General features: G+C 36.3%; 1 protein-coding gene across 2 annotated transcripts in view; it reads right to left on the bottom strand.

Moving 5' to 3' along the window:
- LOC115215012 (polycomb complex protein BMI-1-like) overlaps positions 1–17405 on the bottom strand; it is a 244130-nt gene that overhangs the window by 11440 nt on the left and 215285 nt on the right. For both annotated transcript variants that reach the window (XM_029784126.2, XM_029784124.2), the window contains exons 6-8: positions 16412–16547; positions 12430–12475; positions 4136–4201 (exon numbers count right to left, since the gene is read on the bottom strand). In XM_029784126.2, coding sequence (XP_029639986.1) covers positions 4136–4201; positions 12430–12475; positions 16412–16547 — 248 coding nt within the window. The remainder of the gene's footprint in view (positions 1–4135; positions 4202–12429; positions 12476–16411; positions 16548–17405) is intronic.

Here is a 17405-nt window from a genome sequence, read left to right as displayed (position 1 = left end):
CGCCCGGCGTTGCTCGGGTTTGTAAGGGAAATAACTATATAAGCATTTTTAGAGAGTTACTTCCCTTATAGATGCCAATTCGGGCTTTCTTAGCCATTTCTTTTTTGGTGTCTTCAAGCCATGAAGTCGTTGTTCTAAAAGAACGCTGGTCTCCTTGACAACGCTTTACGACGTTGATTTCCTTTCACTCCCTTCTCCACAGCTTCACGAGGGAGGGAAGAAGGGGAGAAGCAAACAGGTGCAGGTGTGACCATGGACGCCAGCTCCGCCGCCATCGACACACGAAAAATTATGCATTAAAAAGGAATAAAAAATGATGTTAAATTATTTTTAAAATCGTAGACTCATCGTAGACGCGCGCTAATACTCAGACGGGCTCGATATGAATCACGACTATAAGATACCCGAATTTGGTTAAACTGCACCTCAAAATGTGGGAGTAGTTAGGAATCTAAATCGAAGGGGACAGACACTCACACAACTACAGTTTTATATATATAGATTATGCTAATTATATCACTTAGTAGGGTGAGTGTCGTATAAGTGCGTATAAGTTTCTCTGAAAGTCATCATCATTACACACTATCCTTCTTTCCTATTCTCCTCCTCCTCCCTTCTCCTTCGCATTTTCCTCTTTCCTCCTCCTTCTCCCCTTCCTCCCCTTCCTCTATATATACAATTCAACTATTTTGTTGTTAGAACTGTATCATTAGCGAAGACTATCTCTTTAGTTTAAACTCTAGGAGATTCTTCATAATTGACGCTGTCTTCAATTGCAGGAGTAGGCTGCATTCTCATATAACACATATACATGTACATTTGTATATACAGACACAGACGGACGCAAATATAATCACATTGACATACATATAATAATACATATATACAGATATTTAAACACGAACGCACATGCACTCGCACTCACAGACGTATGTGTACACAGATGCATGCACGAATTCAAAGAGACTCATACATATACTTTAACAAGCAGACACACACACACACACACATACACAGAATCACGTACTTTTTTTTATTCTTTTGATCTTTTATTGTTTCAGTCATTTGACCGCAGCCATGCTGGAGCACCGCCTTTAGTCGAACGAATCGACCCACATTGTTCCCAGAGTGGGAATTTGTTATTTTAGGAAGTTTCCCCCCATATGTTTAAAATGCATATTTTCTGGTTCTTAAACCCAAGAGATTACAAGTAGAGAACTTGAGTTTAAACGATGCATTATTCGTTGGATATTCTTCTGAAGACATTTGAAGATGCCATGGATGTTATCCTTGATTGAAAGCTGGCGAGATCTTGCAGATAATCATTTTTAACCGCAATACACCAAAAAGGCAATTTTGGTCGATATGCCCTGATTTGGTTATTTGAACCCAGAAACAAAAAAAAACAAAAAACAAATAATTTTCGTTCTAGCTGATAGCCCTTAAAATACAAAATAGGACAAGAACGCAAAACATCCGGACAACTAGGTGATACAAAAAGGGACAACAAAACATCCAGATAGACGATACAAAAAAACACAGACGGGTCATTCGAAGCCTTTATCTTCAGTCAAGAAGCGGATCATCCTCGCAATTTCGGTTGATTAATCTTGATATATATATATATATATATATATAACGGGCTTCTTTCAGTTTCCATCTACCAAATCCAGTCATATGGCTTTGGTCGGCCCGGAGCCAGAGTAGAAGACACTTGCTCAAGGTGCCGTGCAGTGGAACTGAACCCGGAACCATGCGGTTGGGAAGCAAGCAAGCTTCTTATTTCTTTATTGCCCACAAGGGACTAAACACAGAGGGGACAAACAAAGACAGACGAACGGATTAAGTCGATTATATCGACCCCAGTGCGTAACTGGTACTTATTTAATCGACCCCGAAAGGATGAAAAGCAAAGTCGACCTCGGCGGAATTTGAACTCAGAACGTAACGGCAGACGAAATACGGCTACGCATTTCGCCTGTCGTGCTAACGTTTTTGCCAGCTCACCTCCTTCTTGCCACAAAGCCACTCCTGCTCCTATATTTACCCATTATTTATTTTATTACAAATTTACTGGTAGATTGTTATATTTATTGACAATTTTAACGTATATTTATATTTGAAGATGGCCGCCCCTCTGCTACCACCATAGCCCCCAATCTATTCTTAACTATTTTATTTTCATACTCCTTTATACCAATCATTTTCAATATACAATTTGTTCCAGTTTAGTCTGAGCCGTCATATATAATTAAGAGTAAACAATAAAATAATGTTAGGAACTGTTATACGACGTTTGCAAATATTTTGCGAATGAGAATGTTTCAATTTATGTTTAAAGCATGTGAAAATTATTATGCTTAAATAGTGGGTAAATATATATGCCGAATCCGGGATGTGTGTGTGTGTGTGTTTGTACTTGTATTTGCCTCTCATCACTACTATCGCTTGCAAACCACTGTTGGCTTGTTTACATCCCCTTAACTTATAGGTTCAGTAAGACTACCGATAAAATACGTATCAGGTTTAGAATACTGAGGTCGATTTTGCGTTTCATCTTTTCGTGGTCGATGAAATGAATACCAGTTGAGCACTGGGGTCGAAGACCTCTCTTCTCAAAATTTCAGGTCATATGCCTACAGAAAGAAGCAATATCAAACTTATTTTTATTAGCAGAAGTATTAATAGATGTTCAAGTATAAGTAAATAGTTAGAAATTAAATTTTAAAAATTATTTTATTTCTTGGCTATTGAAAGCAAAAGAAAATTAAAAAAGTGAATAAATGTAAGTAGAAAGAAAATTGGTGAGCGATGTTAGTCTGTTGAAACATTTTCAAAAGCTATAGTATTGGGATACGTTAAAAAAACATACCAGTTAGTATACAAAGAGTAGGTTCCTTTCAATTTACAGCTGTTATAGATTTACTTATGGATTTTTATAGTTTATTCTAAAGATGAAGTGCTGTGAGTTTTCTCAGAGTCATGTAGCAAAAGGGAAGAAGAAACCAGGTTTCATGTGGTGATCTCGCATTGCAAACAATAGAGTGGACTTTGATAAGTAGATTCAAGAGGTTGATTGTAGAGTTAAACCGGGCGATGGATTAAATCTAACATCCAGCCACATGTGGAGTTAATCTAATTGGCTTCCCTACAGTTTCCATCAGCTCAATTTCACTCAATAGTCTCAGATCTACTCGATGCTACGATAGATGTCGTTCAATAATTGAAAATGATAACAAAATACCTTTAGTATGAAAAAGAAATTTTCTCCCATATTTTAACTCTACATAAATTATATTTTAAATAGCATCAAATTAAATCGTTCAGTTCGTAATGACTATAACAAGCAACGATAGATAGTTAGATCGATAGGCAGATAAATAGAGTGAGTGAGAGAGAGAGAGAGAGAGAGAGAGAGAGAGAGAGAGAGAGAGAGAAAAGTGAGCAAAAAAAAATGAAAATTCGGTTTCTCTAAATTACGGTCATTTCTATATTTTACGTGTTCAAAAATAATGTATCCTTGTTGGTAAGAAGGAGAGAGAGGGAGAGAGAGATAAAGAGAGAGAGGGGGGAGAGAGAGTGAGAAAGAGAGAGATTGAAAGAAAAAGAAAGACAAAATGAGAAAGGGAAAGAAAGAGGGGAAGAAAATGAGAGGTGAAGAGAGGAGGAAAGAGGGAAAACATGGTTCAAGCAATGTACCAAATATATGTATATGTTGAGCGTATGTGTGTGTGCAAGTACTTGTGTATTTGAATAATTTTTTGGGGGATTTGAAATGTTGTTTCGTCCATTTTCTTTCCTCTCTGCTATCATTTGTCTCACTTTCTCTCCCAATCTTCCCGTCGTTGTTCCCTCTCTGTCTTTCACACCTGTCCCTCTCTCTCTCTTCTTTTCTCGTCTATCTTTATTCAATCTCTTTTCTGTAACTACGCCTTTTATACATTCATCTTTTATGAAGTTACTTATCTGTCACCCGTCTTCTTTTCTCCTAAGATTGCACTATAACGGAGCAAAAAGAATTAGATATACTTCTAAATACACAGCGATGTTAGCTTTACTCTTGTAGTAAAAGAACGAACCGTTGAAAAGTTAGGTATGAACTGAAAAGTCCCTGAAAAGGAAGTTCAGTACTTACTAGAGAAGATATTTTCTTCTTTTTCACTCGGTATTTACCAGCAACACGAAGTAGATTTAATTTCAGCTGCAACGAAAAAACACAGAAAACGATTTTATATTATTTTATATTAAAGTGTGTGTATAATTAATTTATGAAATATTGTGATAACAACTTCTTTGTTGTAGATGCTTAGCAAGAGATTTAATCTGAAATTATAAGTAGGTTGAAGAATGTTATATAGCGGTAGAGTTATACTGTTCATTTGAAACAGGTATACTCTCTTTTATCTTATTTTGCTTATGCAGATGCACAGAATGTAAAGGATGTACAGAATGTTAGAACATCGGACAAAATGATTTGCAGTATTTATTCAGCATAGTAGAAGACACTTGCCCAAGGTGCCATGCAGTGGAACTGAACCCGGAACCATGCGGTTGGGAAGCAAGCTTCTTATTCCTTTATTGCCCACAAGGGGCTAAACATAGAGGGGACAAACAAGGACAGACGAACAGATTAAGTCGATTATATCGGTCTCAGTGCGTAACTGGTACTTATTTAATCGACCCCGAAAGGATGAAAGGCAAAGTCGACCTCGGCGGAATTTGAACTCAGAACGTAGCACTGTATTTTCTGATTTCATGTCTTACTAGCTTAGTCTTTCATCGTCCTGGTGTCGGTAAAATAAATACCATTCAAATACCGACTTTCATGTAATCGGTTATTTCTACTCGCGCCTCAAATTCAGAGCTCATGCCTATGTCAGAGATTGCTATTAAAACACATGTGAACCGTATACTTATATCATGAATCAACATTAAAATACTACTGATAAGGCGAGAGTGTAGGATCTGCAAAACGAGTACCAGTCAAATTCTGATGTTGTTATAATCCACTGTTCTCTTCCTGCAAAACTTTTGGTTTTGTGGTACTACTACTACTACTACTACTACTACTACTGCTACTGCTGCTGCCGCTGCCGCCGCTGCCGCCGCTGCCGCCGCTGCCGCCGCTGCCGCCGCTGCCGCCGCTGCCGCCGCTGCCGCCGCTGCCGCCAGCACCACCAGCACCAGCACCAGCACCACCACCACCACCACCACCACCACCACCACCACCACCACTACTACTACTACTACTACTACTACTACTACTACTACTACTACTACAACAATAAAGATAATAATAATGGGCCCTTTCTACTAGTGGCACAAGATTTGAAATATTGTGGGAGGGAACTCCAGTACTTCACTGGTACTTTTACCGACCCGGAACGCAAAGTTGACCTCGGCGGATTTAGAACTCAGAACATAAAAGACAGACGAAATGTTACTAAGTATTTTGTCCAGCTCATTAACGATTCTTCCAGCTTACAGCCTCACTCGACTCAAAATTAAATAGAATGAACATAATCAAAACCATAAATACATGGGCTATACCAACATTGAAATATTCTACTCCCTTTCTGAAATGGACAGGTATAAAGCTGCAGAACTTGCATAGAAGAACTAGTAACCTGCTCACAATGCACAATGCACAATGCACTCCATCCAAAAAAGTAATAACGACTGACCCTATCTTCTAAGAAAGGGAGATGGTAGAGGATTACTAAACGCAGAAGACTCTGATAGTACTGCGATACTGAGTCCGAAAAATGAAAGAGAGAGTACTTTCGGCAGCTAGAGATACCCACAAAGTGAGTGAAAGGGTAGGAAAATTCAAAGAGAAAAGGATGAATAACAGGATAAATAAATGAAAAGAAATGGAACAAACTGAGAATGTTGGAAGTAATAATCGTCGGCTTTGGTACTTGAAAGGAGAGCCAGAAACGCTGGGTATGGCTACCCGTGATGTTCGTTTAAAAAAGAGAGATTATGACTGTGATAAAATAATGAAAGCAATATTTACTAAGGAAGTGAGTACTATTAGACAAAGAAATAATTAGACGAAAAATGCAAAAATTATTAGAAATGGGAATCAAATATGAAAATATTATCAAGGGGCTAGTAGAAAACCTGCTAATAATAATAATAATAATAATAATAATAATAATAATAATAATAATAATAATAATGATGATGATGATGATAAGAAGAAGAATAAGAAGAAGAAGAGAAGAAGAAGAAGAAGAAGAAGAAGAAGAAGAAGAAGAAGAAGAAGAAGAAGAAGAAGAAGAAGAATGATAATAATAATAATAATAATGAATGCTCTGATGCAGTACCAGGCAGTGGCTCGCATGGCTTTTGATCTTAACTGATTGGAAAAGATGGGCTACAGCAAATATTCTGCTCAATACTATAGATCTGTTTGCCAGTTGTTTCACCTTAACCAGTTAAGCATATCCCTTAGTGGCGGACGATATGTGCATCACTGATCACGAGCAGAAGTAGTGGGGTGCATCATAATCATGTGTTGAGAAGAATTCTTTGGGGTTTGAATAATTCACCTCTGGAAACATGTATGTTTCATTCATCATCCTTAAACAACCCTTATTCAGGGACCTTTTGAGTGGGATGGGCCACTCAGCCTGAAGAATATTCTAACTGGACCCCACCTGCAAGTTCATGCGCTGTCTATCTCTTCACTTGAGATTAACATGTTGCGCACATATGGTTGTGATGCATGTGCCTTATCAGACGGGTAGTCATGATGGGTATATTGGGTTTCGTATATTTTACCCCTGTGTCAGTTTGATGGCATATCGCTGCTCTCTCACTCATTGATAATGATGATGATGATGATGACGACGACGATGATGATGATGATGACGAAGACGACGACGACAACGACGATGACGATAATGATGATGATGAGGATTTCTAGCATTCATGTAAGCCACATACTTTTGAGAAAAGAGACAGTTAATCATAATAACCCCAGTTCTTAATTAGTACTTTAATCAATCGACCCTCGAAAGATGAATGATAAATTCGGCCATGAGAGTATTTTCCCTCAGAACGTAAAGAGGTGATGCATCGAATATCCCGCTCATTGAAGTACACACCTTGCAATTACCAGCAATGTAAAGGCGGTTAAATTGAACTGTAGTAGGAAAATTGATGACCGTTTCATTCAAAACTGAGGTAAGTGAAATAGTGTCGATTGACGACAGAACATTGTTGATAAAGTGAAAAGGTCAATTCGAGAGCGATTGTGGGAAATGTGAAGGCAGTATTGATGGATTGCAGATCTGAAACTTTCGAACATAGTTTTACCAAGAAAGAAATTTCAAGAATAGTAAGTAAATTCTGAACTTGATATAAAAGGTGTTTCTCTTAAGTCGATTGGTTAGTTAGCTACTATAAAACCTCACTATTATAACATTTTTGTAGATAAATATAAAGCTAGTCTATCCCTTGATACTGCCGTTATGACGACAGAAATGGCTTGATAGGTTCGACTAACACATGGAAGCATGGATAAATTATACTAAAGGAAAAATATTTTTTGCCATTCGGTAGGAAACGCAACATTTTATTTTCTGCTCGCATGGCAAAATCCCAGTCGATCGATTTACTCTTTAACTATTATCATACGTTAGAAACTGTTGATTATTTTCTTTATTCCAACCATTTTATTTGATTGAACCACATCTACTTGAAATGTATTTGTCTTATTCACGATTAAATCGCACGGATATTTCATGATATTTTTACTTGTTCGAAAATCGAAAAGAAAACAAAAAAGTTTTAATGCTTCTCAGCAAGTAACCTGAGATGATACTAGAATAATCGTTGCAATATGTCGATAACAAAGTGGTTCACTAGTGTTGAAAACAAAGAACATAAAAACTCAACAGTCCTTTGAAGTTTCCCCGAGTGTTAAGAAGAAAAAGAAAAAAGAATCCGTTATAATGTGGTATGTTTTGTAATTTGGATTATGTAACTGTTTGACAAAGAATGTTAAATCGTGGCAAATAGATATTGAAAATTGATTCTTATTCCACAACTCAACTCGTTTCAATTAAATAAAAGAAACAACTGGATGATATGGTAATTATTAATATCAAGAGCACTCAGTAAATGATACTACGAAACCGAAGATAGAGTCCGATTCAATTTAAAATTCAAGTCAAACATGAATAAAATTCCAGATAAAGAAAAAGTTCATTTTGACTTAAAGGAAAAAAAGCCTCTTTAAAAGAAAGGCAGATTTGGGGTTGCAGCATTCATGTTATTCCGATGAATATTCAGTGCTGCACGTAAAATGAGACAGCACCAATATAGATTCCAAAATGCTTCTTAAACGTAATACTGCTAATTTCTAATTGAGGAGAATGAGAGTGTGTGACACAACTGTATAAAGAACGCATGCGCTGTTAGTGACTTTATTTTTCAGTTATTCGAAATCGAAATCAAGTCACAAAGTTGTTATTCCAAAGCCCGCTTCTTTTTCTTTATCGAAACTTGCTTCCTCTTGTTGCTATAATTTTCTTTACCTTACTGGCCATTGGGGAGCAGTGAAACCATATATGTTCTACTCTTACTGCAAGCCTCCCTTTTTTGCTTCTCTTTTTTGCTCCTCTTTAGTTCTTACCTCCTCCGTCTCTTAATGATTATAATTTTATTCGCGGGTTGTACTAGAACATCTATGTACATTATCATTACAGGTTATAAGCTTCCTCCCTATATTTCACGAAATATATTGAGATAAACAAAAGATAGGACTAAAAGTATAAATAGACGTGCTCTGGTATATTCTCCAAATTTTCACGTTAAAAATACAAAGGACTGACAATTCTATTTATACTTTAAAAAAAAGTGAGATTAAAACATTAAATATATCTTTTATATTGAACAAATAATGAAATTGAAAAGTAATGTAAATGATGATGTGCCCAAAGGTATTTTTGCTATTGCGGAGCTAGGAGAGATTTTAAGATTTATTACAAAAGAATTCGAATGAAATAAACAAAACCATTCACGTTAAGAAGAAAACGGAAATCACTCATTTGAGAGTGAGATGCTAAGGTAAAACAAATAAAATGCCAAGATGTCTAAAAGCACATTTCTCTGAAGAAAGTGAACGAAATCGAAAATGAAATCTTGAATGTTGATATTTTATAACACATAAAATGAGTGAGTCAAAAAATGCCGACTCATCTGCACTCCAGAGTTTATATGTTAGAGAGGGAGACAGAAAAAGACAGAGGGGAGGAAAAGTGAGAGGGAGAAGGAAACGAAGAGAAATAGGAAGAAAGAGATAGATAGATAGAAAGAGTGAGAGAGAGAGAGAAAGAAAGAGAGAGCGAGAGAGAGCGAGAGAGAGAGATTGTGCTATCTGATGGGAAAATCACCGATTCAAGAGCAAGACAAGAATAAAAGATTTAAACGTATGGTTTTTGCCAGAGACTATTGCCGTTGTCGACTAAACAATATTGCTTTCAACAAACTGATGGAAGTCGAGAGATTTTTTATGAGTGTTATAGAATATTAAGTCCTCATTAATTTGGAATGTATGGTTGTTGGTTTATTTTCATGTACGTATGCAAGTTTGTAAGCGTCAATGTCTGCGTGTTTTTAAATGTGTTAATTTTGTTTGAGATCTATTTAATTATCCGCAGAATTTGAACAGAGTGCTAACAAAATCATGAGGCTACTTTTAGGTTAGAATTAGTTTAGTGTTAGGGGTTTGCGAATGTGTGTAATTAATCTTTAAACATGTGTGTTTGTGTGTACATGTTATATGCACATACTTGAATAATTTCTTTAGAGTAAACATAAATATATATATATAATTTCGGTGCGAGCTTTAAGCTTATACAAAAATACCATATGTGTGTGTGTGTGTGTGTGTGTGTGTGCGCGCGCTCACTCTAAGGACATCGAATGAAAAGTCGATGCAATATTTTGTAAATACTCATTGTATTTCTAATTTGTTAGATGAAAGCTTATCATTCGTTTTTGGAGACAACAAACATTTCCAGACTTCTATGCAAATTTGTTCCAGAATAACAGATATAGAACTTGTAAGATCCACATCTGTTTAGCATAATTGTTCTCACAGATTTAGGTGAAAGATTCACATTCACTGAGCAGCTGACCTCTACAACGGTGATTCACCTTTGTTCCTCGTCCCACAGAATAATATTAGTCTTGCCTTTGCACCGGATTGCTGTTTTTATAGGAATATTTCACTGGTGTTGCTTATTTTTAAAGCAATAGACACACTCTGGTTCCATTGTGCTTTATTGTATGACTACCAGGACAAAATATCTTGCGGTTAGCTTAGTAAGTAGTTTTGGTAACAATCATATGCCTCTTGGGAAGGCTGTGACTTGAGAATAACTACGGGCAGCTGGTGACGATCTTCCATATTACTATTTTCCAGTCGAATTTTCTATCAGAGCGTTGAGGTTTGGAGGCATCTTTATCTCTTTTATTGACCAAATATTTAGTTGCTATTCCCTGGTCGTGAGCAGCAGGGGCTATATCCTCCCTGGTAGAATGATTGGCCCCGGAATGACTACTTGGTTTGTCAATGATGTTGATATCATTTAGTTTCTTGCATATGTAGCAAGTTTCTTGCATATAGGCGCAGGAGTGGCTGTTTGGTAAGTAGCTTGCTAACCAACCACATGGTTCCGGGTTCAGTCCCACTGCGTGGCATCTTGGGCAAGTGTCTTCTGCTATAGCCCCGGGCCGACCAATGCCTTGTGAGTGGATTTGGTTGACGGAAACTGAAAGAAGCCTGTCGTATATATGTATATATATATAAGTGTGTGTGAATATGTTTGTGTGTCTGTGTTTGTTCCCCTAGCATTGCTTGACAACTGATGCTGGTGTGTTTACGTCCCCGTCACTTAGCGGTTCGGCAAAAGAGACCGATAGAATAAGTACTGGGCTTACAAAGAATAAGTCCCGGGGTCGAGTTGCTCGACTAAAGGCGGTGCTCCAGCATGGCCGCAGTCAAATGACTGAAACAAGTAAAAAGAGTAAAAAGAGTAAAAGAGTATGTAATCGTGAATAACTTTCTGTTGATGAGAGTCACTGTCTAACTGGGTTAGTTTAAGCTTCTGTATAAATAGGCTATTCTACCATCCCTGGTCAACTGGATAGCTCAATACTCAAAATATATCTATACTGGAGTTCTTCACCTATAATCGTGATGCTATTATTGTTACTGTTAAGTGCGTATGTTGTTTTAGTAAATGCGATGCGATTTTTAAGTACCATTTGAACTAACATTAAGCATCTGCCGCCAATCCCTCTGGTTAATAAAGATCGTGACAGTGCCACCGTTAATGTAGGAATTATCAATGGTCAAATTACTGATCTCTTCACGTATCAAGTGCAGTGTTTCAAACATTAGTACAAGCATTGTGACTGCAGAAAAGGGGTCATCGTGTTTGAATGCGAACAGATCTGACTTACATACGTTTTGAAGTCAGCTACACTACTCCCTTGTCACTCTGGATCTACTCACTGCAACATTTCCATCAATTCCAAGATACTTTTTGCATTCATCATCGTATATATTTATTTATGTATATGTGCCCATATGCATACACATAGTTATAGTAAATATCTAACTTGACTCATCTCTTTCTCATAAGGATAAAGATGAATCTCCTAGATTCTATTCTTCTGCTATTTCCTTTCTCAAGTTCATTGTAAAGTTTGTTTATATTTCCTGCACTGAAGAGTACATTGATATACATAATTAATTAATTTATTTAATTCATTTAATCTAATTCAATTCAATCATGAATTTGCATGATTTTTATATCTCTGTACGAAACGATCGTCTGCATGAATTAAAATTCTCTTATATATTTTAACAACTTGCCTTCTCCATTTTTAACTAAATTGATGAGTTTTATGGGATTTCTTTCCATAAATTCACCACAAATCATATACAAGTATTATTTTCTTTTTCGCAAATTTACGCCTGTAATCTACCAGCAAAATATGAAGAATCAACATTAGAAGACGAATCTACATTCAACCTTTTTACACCTATGCATATACATATTCAGGAATGGATCAACGCATTAATCCGTACATACAATATATATATATATATATATATATATATATATATATATATATATATTATATATATATATATATATGTATGTATGTATGTATGTATGTATGTATGTATGTATGTAGTATGTATGTATGTATGTATGTATGTATGTATATATATATATATATACATATATATATATATATATATGTATATATGTATGCCGTATTACATATATGGAGGATGTTTGCTGTGTTCCATATATAAAGGATGGTTTCAGCAAAAATTAACTTCCAATCTAATAACGAGGAGTATAAAGTTTAGGAAATATTCTTTAAAATCCTTACCCGGTCACTTTCTTCTTGATGATGACAACAATCAGGTGGACAGCCACTAGAAAAAGAAAAAAGAAGCCACTTAGAGCTCGAATAAAAAAACAAAAACAAACAAATAAGATCAGCAAATCAGCTTCGAAGGCGGCGAGTTGTCAGAATCGTTTAAGCATCGGGGGCAAAAAAAAAAAAAAACATGCTTGCACTGCCTTTTATCTTCAGGGGTCAATAAAATTAAATGCCTGTCAAATACTGGAGTCGATAGTAGCAACTAAACTCCTTCGCCTCAATAAATCAAATTAATCTTTCTGTGATAAAAAAGCATATCAGATTTAAATTCTTTTATACTTTTCTTAAGTTTTACGTGTTAATCTACGAAAATTGAGGACGCTGATTAATTTTTAAATGTGTTATAATCATATAACGATGACATTATCAAGGTTTTTAGCTAAGAACTCCGTCCTTCTTTCATCGAAATATCTGTTCACAATCTGTACATTTTAAGAGCGGACTAATGTCGCAGTAATGATCTACGTCAGCAAATAGCAAATGCAAAATGAGTGGAATACATATTTTTTTTTCATCTTGAAGAACAGGAATGTAACGTTTCGCGCAGAAGCTGTCTAATGAAGGGCTGTTTCCTAAACATTTAACCTGCTTTCCGCACAAAAATAAATTTCAATTAACCAGCTTCTCGTACATATCTGTATATTGAGGTTTCTTCCAGTACATATTTGCACATGCACATTTTATCCCGATGGCAGTACTGGTAAGGTGTTGAACAATTTACCAAAGAAGCAGTTGATTATATCCTGTTCTTTTCTTTTCTTATAATAACAGTGGAAGATAGAATAAAATACCAACAACCAGCCAAAGGATTCTGCACATAATATTCATTGTATTATAATTATAACGGAGGCAGGTAACTTTAACATTGATCCCCTCTACCTATCTTTCATTGGCTATTACAATACAGGAACAACTCATAACTGCACTTCTAAAAGTGATTTCAAATTACTTTCATGACCACCGTTTCTCGCGAATCGAACGAGCAGGTAGATACCTTGATATTGGTCCATATTTTCTACTTTTAACAGCTTGAGGCAGTATTAGCTTTGCAAAGCTTATTTTTTCTTGATGCTATTTCATTGGTTCTTCGATTTATTCAGAAAGACATCACCAAAGTAATAATACGTGTTTTCATGTCAAAGTAAATAATTCACATATGCATTTTTTTGCCTCCTGTTAATAGTTAAAATATTACAGTGTCTGTCATTATCTATAATCATATTGAGCTTAACGTAGGAAATATATATTTCTCAATTGACTACCACTTTTATTTGGTTACTGTAATATATCATCACCGTCGCCATTATCACTGATGTTATTTTTACGTTCGCTGAACCAGAGCAATGTCGGGCAGCACCTTCTTGGGTATAGCCGTTTATATTGATCCCAATACTTATTTTATCGACTGGTGCATGTATTTAAGCGATTTCGGATGGGCAAGAGACAAAACGGAGCTGGATAGGCCTTTAAGTCAGAACATGAAGGTCCATAACCAAATACCAAAACCTGCTTTTCCGACGTTGCATAACCGGTTCTTCGATCTACTCTGAGATAAATGGAGTTGGTGAGTTGCTTTAACAAGTACTAATATTATTACAGTGATTATAGGCACTTCTATAAAATAAACTGAAAAACTGCGAATCGTGAAAATCTTCTGTCAATTGTTAACAGGTGCAAAATGAAATAGTTTGGTTATGTAACACAACATAATAACACTATAACTCTAGCGAATATGGTCATTGAAAGGAAAAATTCCCGGTAAAAGAGGAAGATCACAAATAATGTGGCTGAGCAGCATTGATGAATGGACAATGAAGATAATTGAAAACGCGAATTTGGTAGAAGCCCGGAAAAAAAAAATTGAAAGGGAAAAATAAGCGTCATACTTTGTTTCACTGGTTTGTAATTGTTTGAAGGCAAAGTGAAAGTAATGGTAATTTATACGTTACGAGCCGGAGCTCTGGAACTGAAAAATATCAGATTATCTTAACACGTTTAAAAAATCCATTTAGTATTGCTTTTCTTTATCATCTTGAAAATACCTATTTCTTTATTACCCGCAAGGGGCTAAACACAGAGGGGACAAACAAGGACAGACATAGGTATTAAGTCGATTACATCGACTCCAGTGTGTAACTGGTACTTAATTTATCGACCCCGAAAGGATGAAAGGCAAAGTCGACCTCGGCGGAATTTGAACTCAGAACGTAGCGGCAGACGAAATACCACTAGGCATTTCGCCCGGTGTGCTAACGATTCTGCCAGCTCACCGCCCTTGAAAATACCATTTATATACATATATGTATGCATGTATGTATGTATGTATGTATGTATGTATGTATGTATGTATGTATGTATGTATGTATGTATGTATGTATGTATGTATGTGTATGTATGTGTGTGTATGTATGTATGTATGTGTGTATGTGTGTGTATGTATGTATGTATGTATGTGTGTGTATGTATGTATGTGTGTATGTATGTATGCATGTATGTATGTATATATCTATGTATGTGTGTATGTATGTATGTCAGGTCACTTTCGAGTGCTACTGGTAACATGTAACCCAGTACAACCTGTTGCATGGTCGGGTCGTTGGCGACTAAACCGGCAACCCCACCAAGCTTGTTTGGTGAGGAGGGTGTTTGTTGGACACCCTGCGGGATGAAAAACAAAACCCGTCAAAGGGCGGAGGAACTCTTGAGAGTCAACGACCATCCAATAAATGCCTTAAGGCTGTATCATGCGCGGGGACATAGAAATAATCGGACTGAACACCCAATCGCGCGGTTAAACCATTAGGAGTGGAGGACTCCAAGCCTTTGTTAGGGCATCCTTCTAGGAGAAGGTAACTCAGGAAACTGGGATAACTCCGACATAAAACCTGCGGCTCAGTGGTTACCGATGATGTTGACTTGTTCTTCTTTTCGGATTATGGTTGGTGTTGCTTAGTGAGTGGGATTGACTCAGTGCACAGCCTTTCCTCACTTTAAAAAATATCTTCTTGCACAGGCATTGCACGATAACAACATTGATTAAGCTTCGTGCAATGGCCATACTCGATAACGAGGGGGCAGCCACCATGTATGTACGTATGTGTATATATATATATATATATATATGCATTCTATTCTATTCTTCTTTTATATGTTTCAGCCTTGAGGCTATGGCCCTGCTGGGGCACCACCAGTGTAATCACCTTTTAATTGGCCAGTTCTATGAGATTGGCTTTTGGTGAAGGAGGGAGTTCGATACCACTGCCCTCTTTTGAGTTTCCTGCCTTGATATTAGTTCATCTGGGATATTCGAGAGGTCAAGTTGTTTCTTGAAAATATCTACCCCCACCTCATGGAGATCCTTTAGATGTTTTGGCAAGGAGTTAAATAGCTGTGGGCCTTTGAATCTCAAGCAGTACATGATTCTCATTTTAAATGAGACAAATGGGACTTTTGGAACGGTTCAGTGACGTCCAGTTATATCAGACAACGAGGTCTGATATAACCCTCAATTCCAAAGTTTGCACCAGCCCCTCCAGTATCTTCTATATGCATATATATATACATATATATTTATAATTAAATAATGAGAGTAGAAATGGATATTAATCAATTAAAACCAGTGGGTTAGCATATTTAAAACATCCGAAGATTAAAAATTAAATTACATACAAATTTAGAGGAATGACCACCAAAGTGGACTCCTAATATGCTAAAGATAGACGTCAAATCGCCTTACCACGAAGAGAGAGTTCTCAAGAAAAAATTTCAGCAAAATGCCAGTATGTAAAAATGAGAAAGTCAAATGAAAATTTCGTATATTTTCATAAGTATGTATGCATGCATGTATATCTGAGTGAGCGGATTACTAACAGCATTAGTTTTGTTCTCTTAAGTAAATGCATAAAAAAATTAACTTTACGCCACTTACTTTGAACTGAATTCCAGTGATAAACTTATCTTTTCATCTTCTGAATAAATGATTCTTTCGTGTGCACGGGCACCCTCCCCAGCCTTGAGTAGACCGTTCACTTCACTGTCTACCGAACCACATGGTTGGTGTGTGGCTGTAAAATGGATATAAATAATTATTAGAAAATATTTCTTATAAATAGTCATTTGCAATAATAGTACATCAGGCAAATTACGCAATAAAACCTAACAATCAATGGTAGACTAAAACAAAGATAACATATAAACAACTAAATTTTAAAATATATTATATTTATCCCTTATATTATATGACACGCTAAAGAAGACAGACGGCATATCAGTCGAACAACGTTAGATAGATTTATAAACATCACAAATTAAAAGACACTGAAATGTCACCAATTACTTAGTCAAGGCCTGACATTTAGCACGTTTGTAAATTTCCTGCTACTATGATATACCTACTAATTTTCTTACCATTAGCGTCCAGACTATAGAACAGAACTGAATACAAGGGATGAGTTTTGTCGTGGTAAATACTGAAGCACTTCACGTTAGATATAAAATAGAGTTAATCATAATTTAATAAAGCTACTCTATTTCTGAATAATATTTCTGAATTTACCAGCAAGCTCAAAAAAACAAAACAAACACCCAATGCAACTGATCAGGGAAAGTACAAAGTAAATCGGAAGTTAAAGAGAATCGACATTCAGTGATAAATTAGTTCAAATGATAGAGGAGGTGAGACACCTATGCGAGAGCGTGTGAATGATAATACATGCTGATATGAAATAAAAGATATGGAGGTTGTCCCTAATTATTGTTAATGCCAGAGATTTGGTAAACGGGAAATTTGCTACAGCAAGGAAGTGGGGATCTATTAATAATAGAGTGCAATCTTAGGAATGTGAGGAGAATTGCACTGGAAATAGGAAATGGCTTGCTTTCAGTTAAGTAGCTTTGGCATGTTGACAGAAAGTATCTTAAAA

The sequence above is a fragment of the Octopus sinensis genome, linkage group LG8, assembly GCF_006345805.1.
Source record: "Octopus sinensis linkage group LG8, ASM634580v1, whole genome shotgun sequence".
NCBI lineage: Eukaryota > Metazoa > Mollusca > Cephalopoda > Octopoda > Octopodidae > Octopus > Octopus sinensis.
Note: the sequence above shows the minus strand (reverse complement) of the source record. Positions and strands in the feature narration are given on the sequence as shown.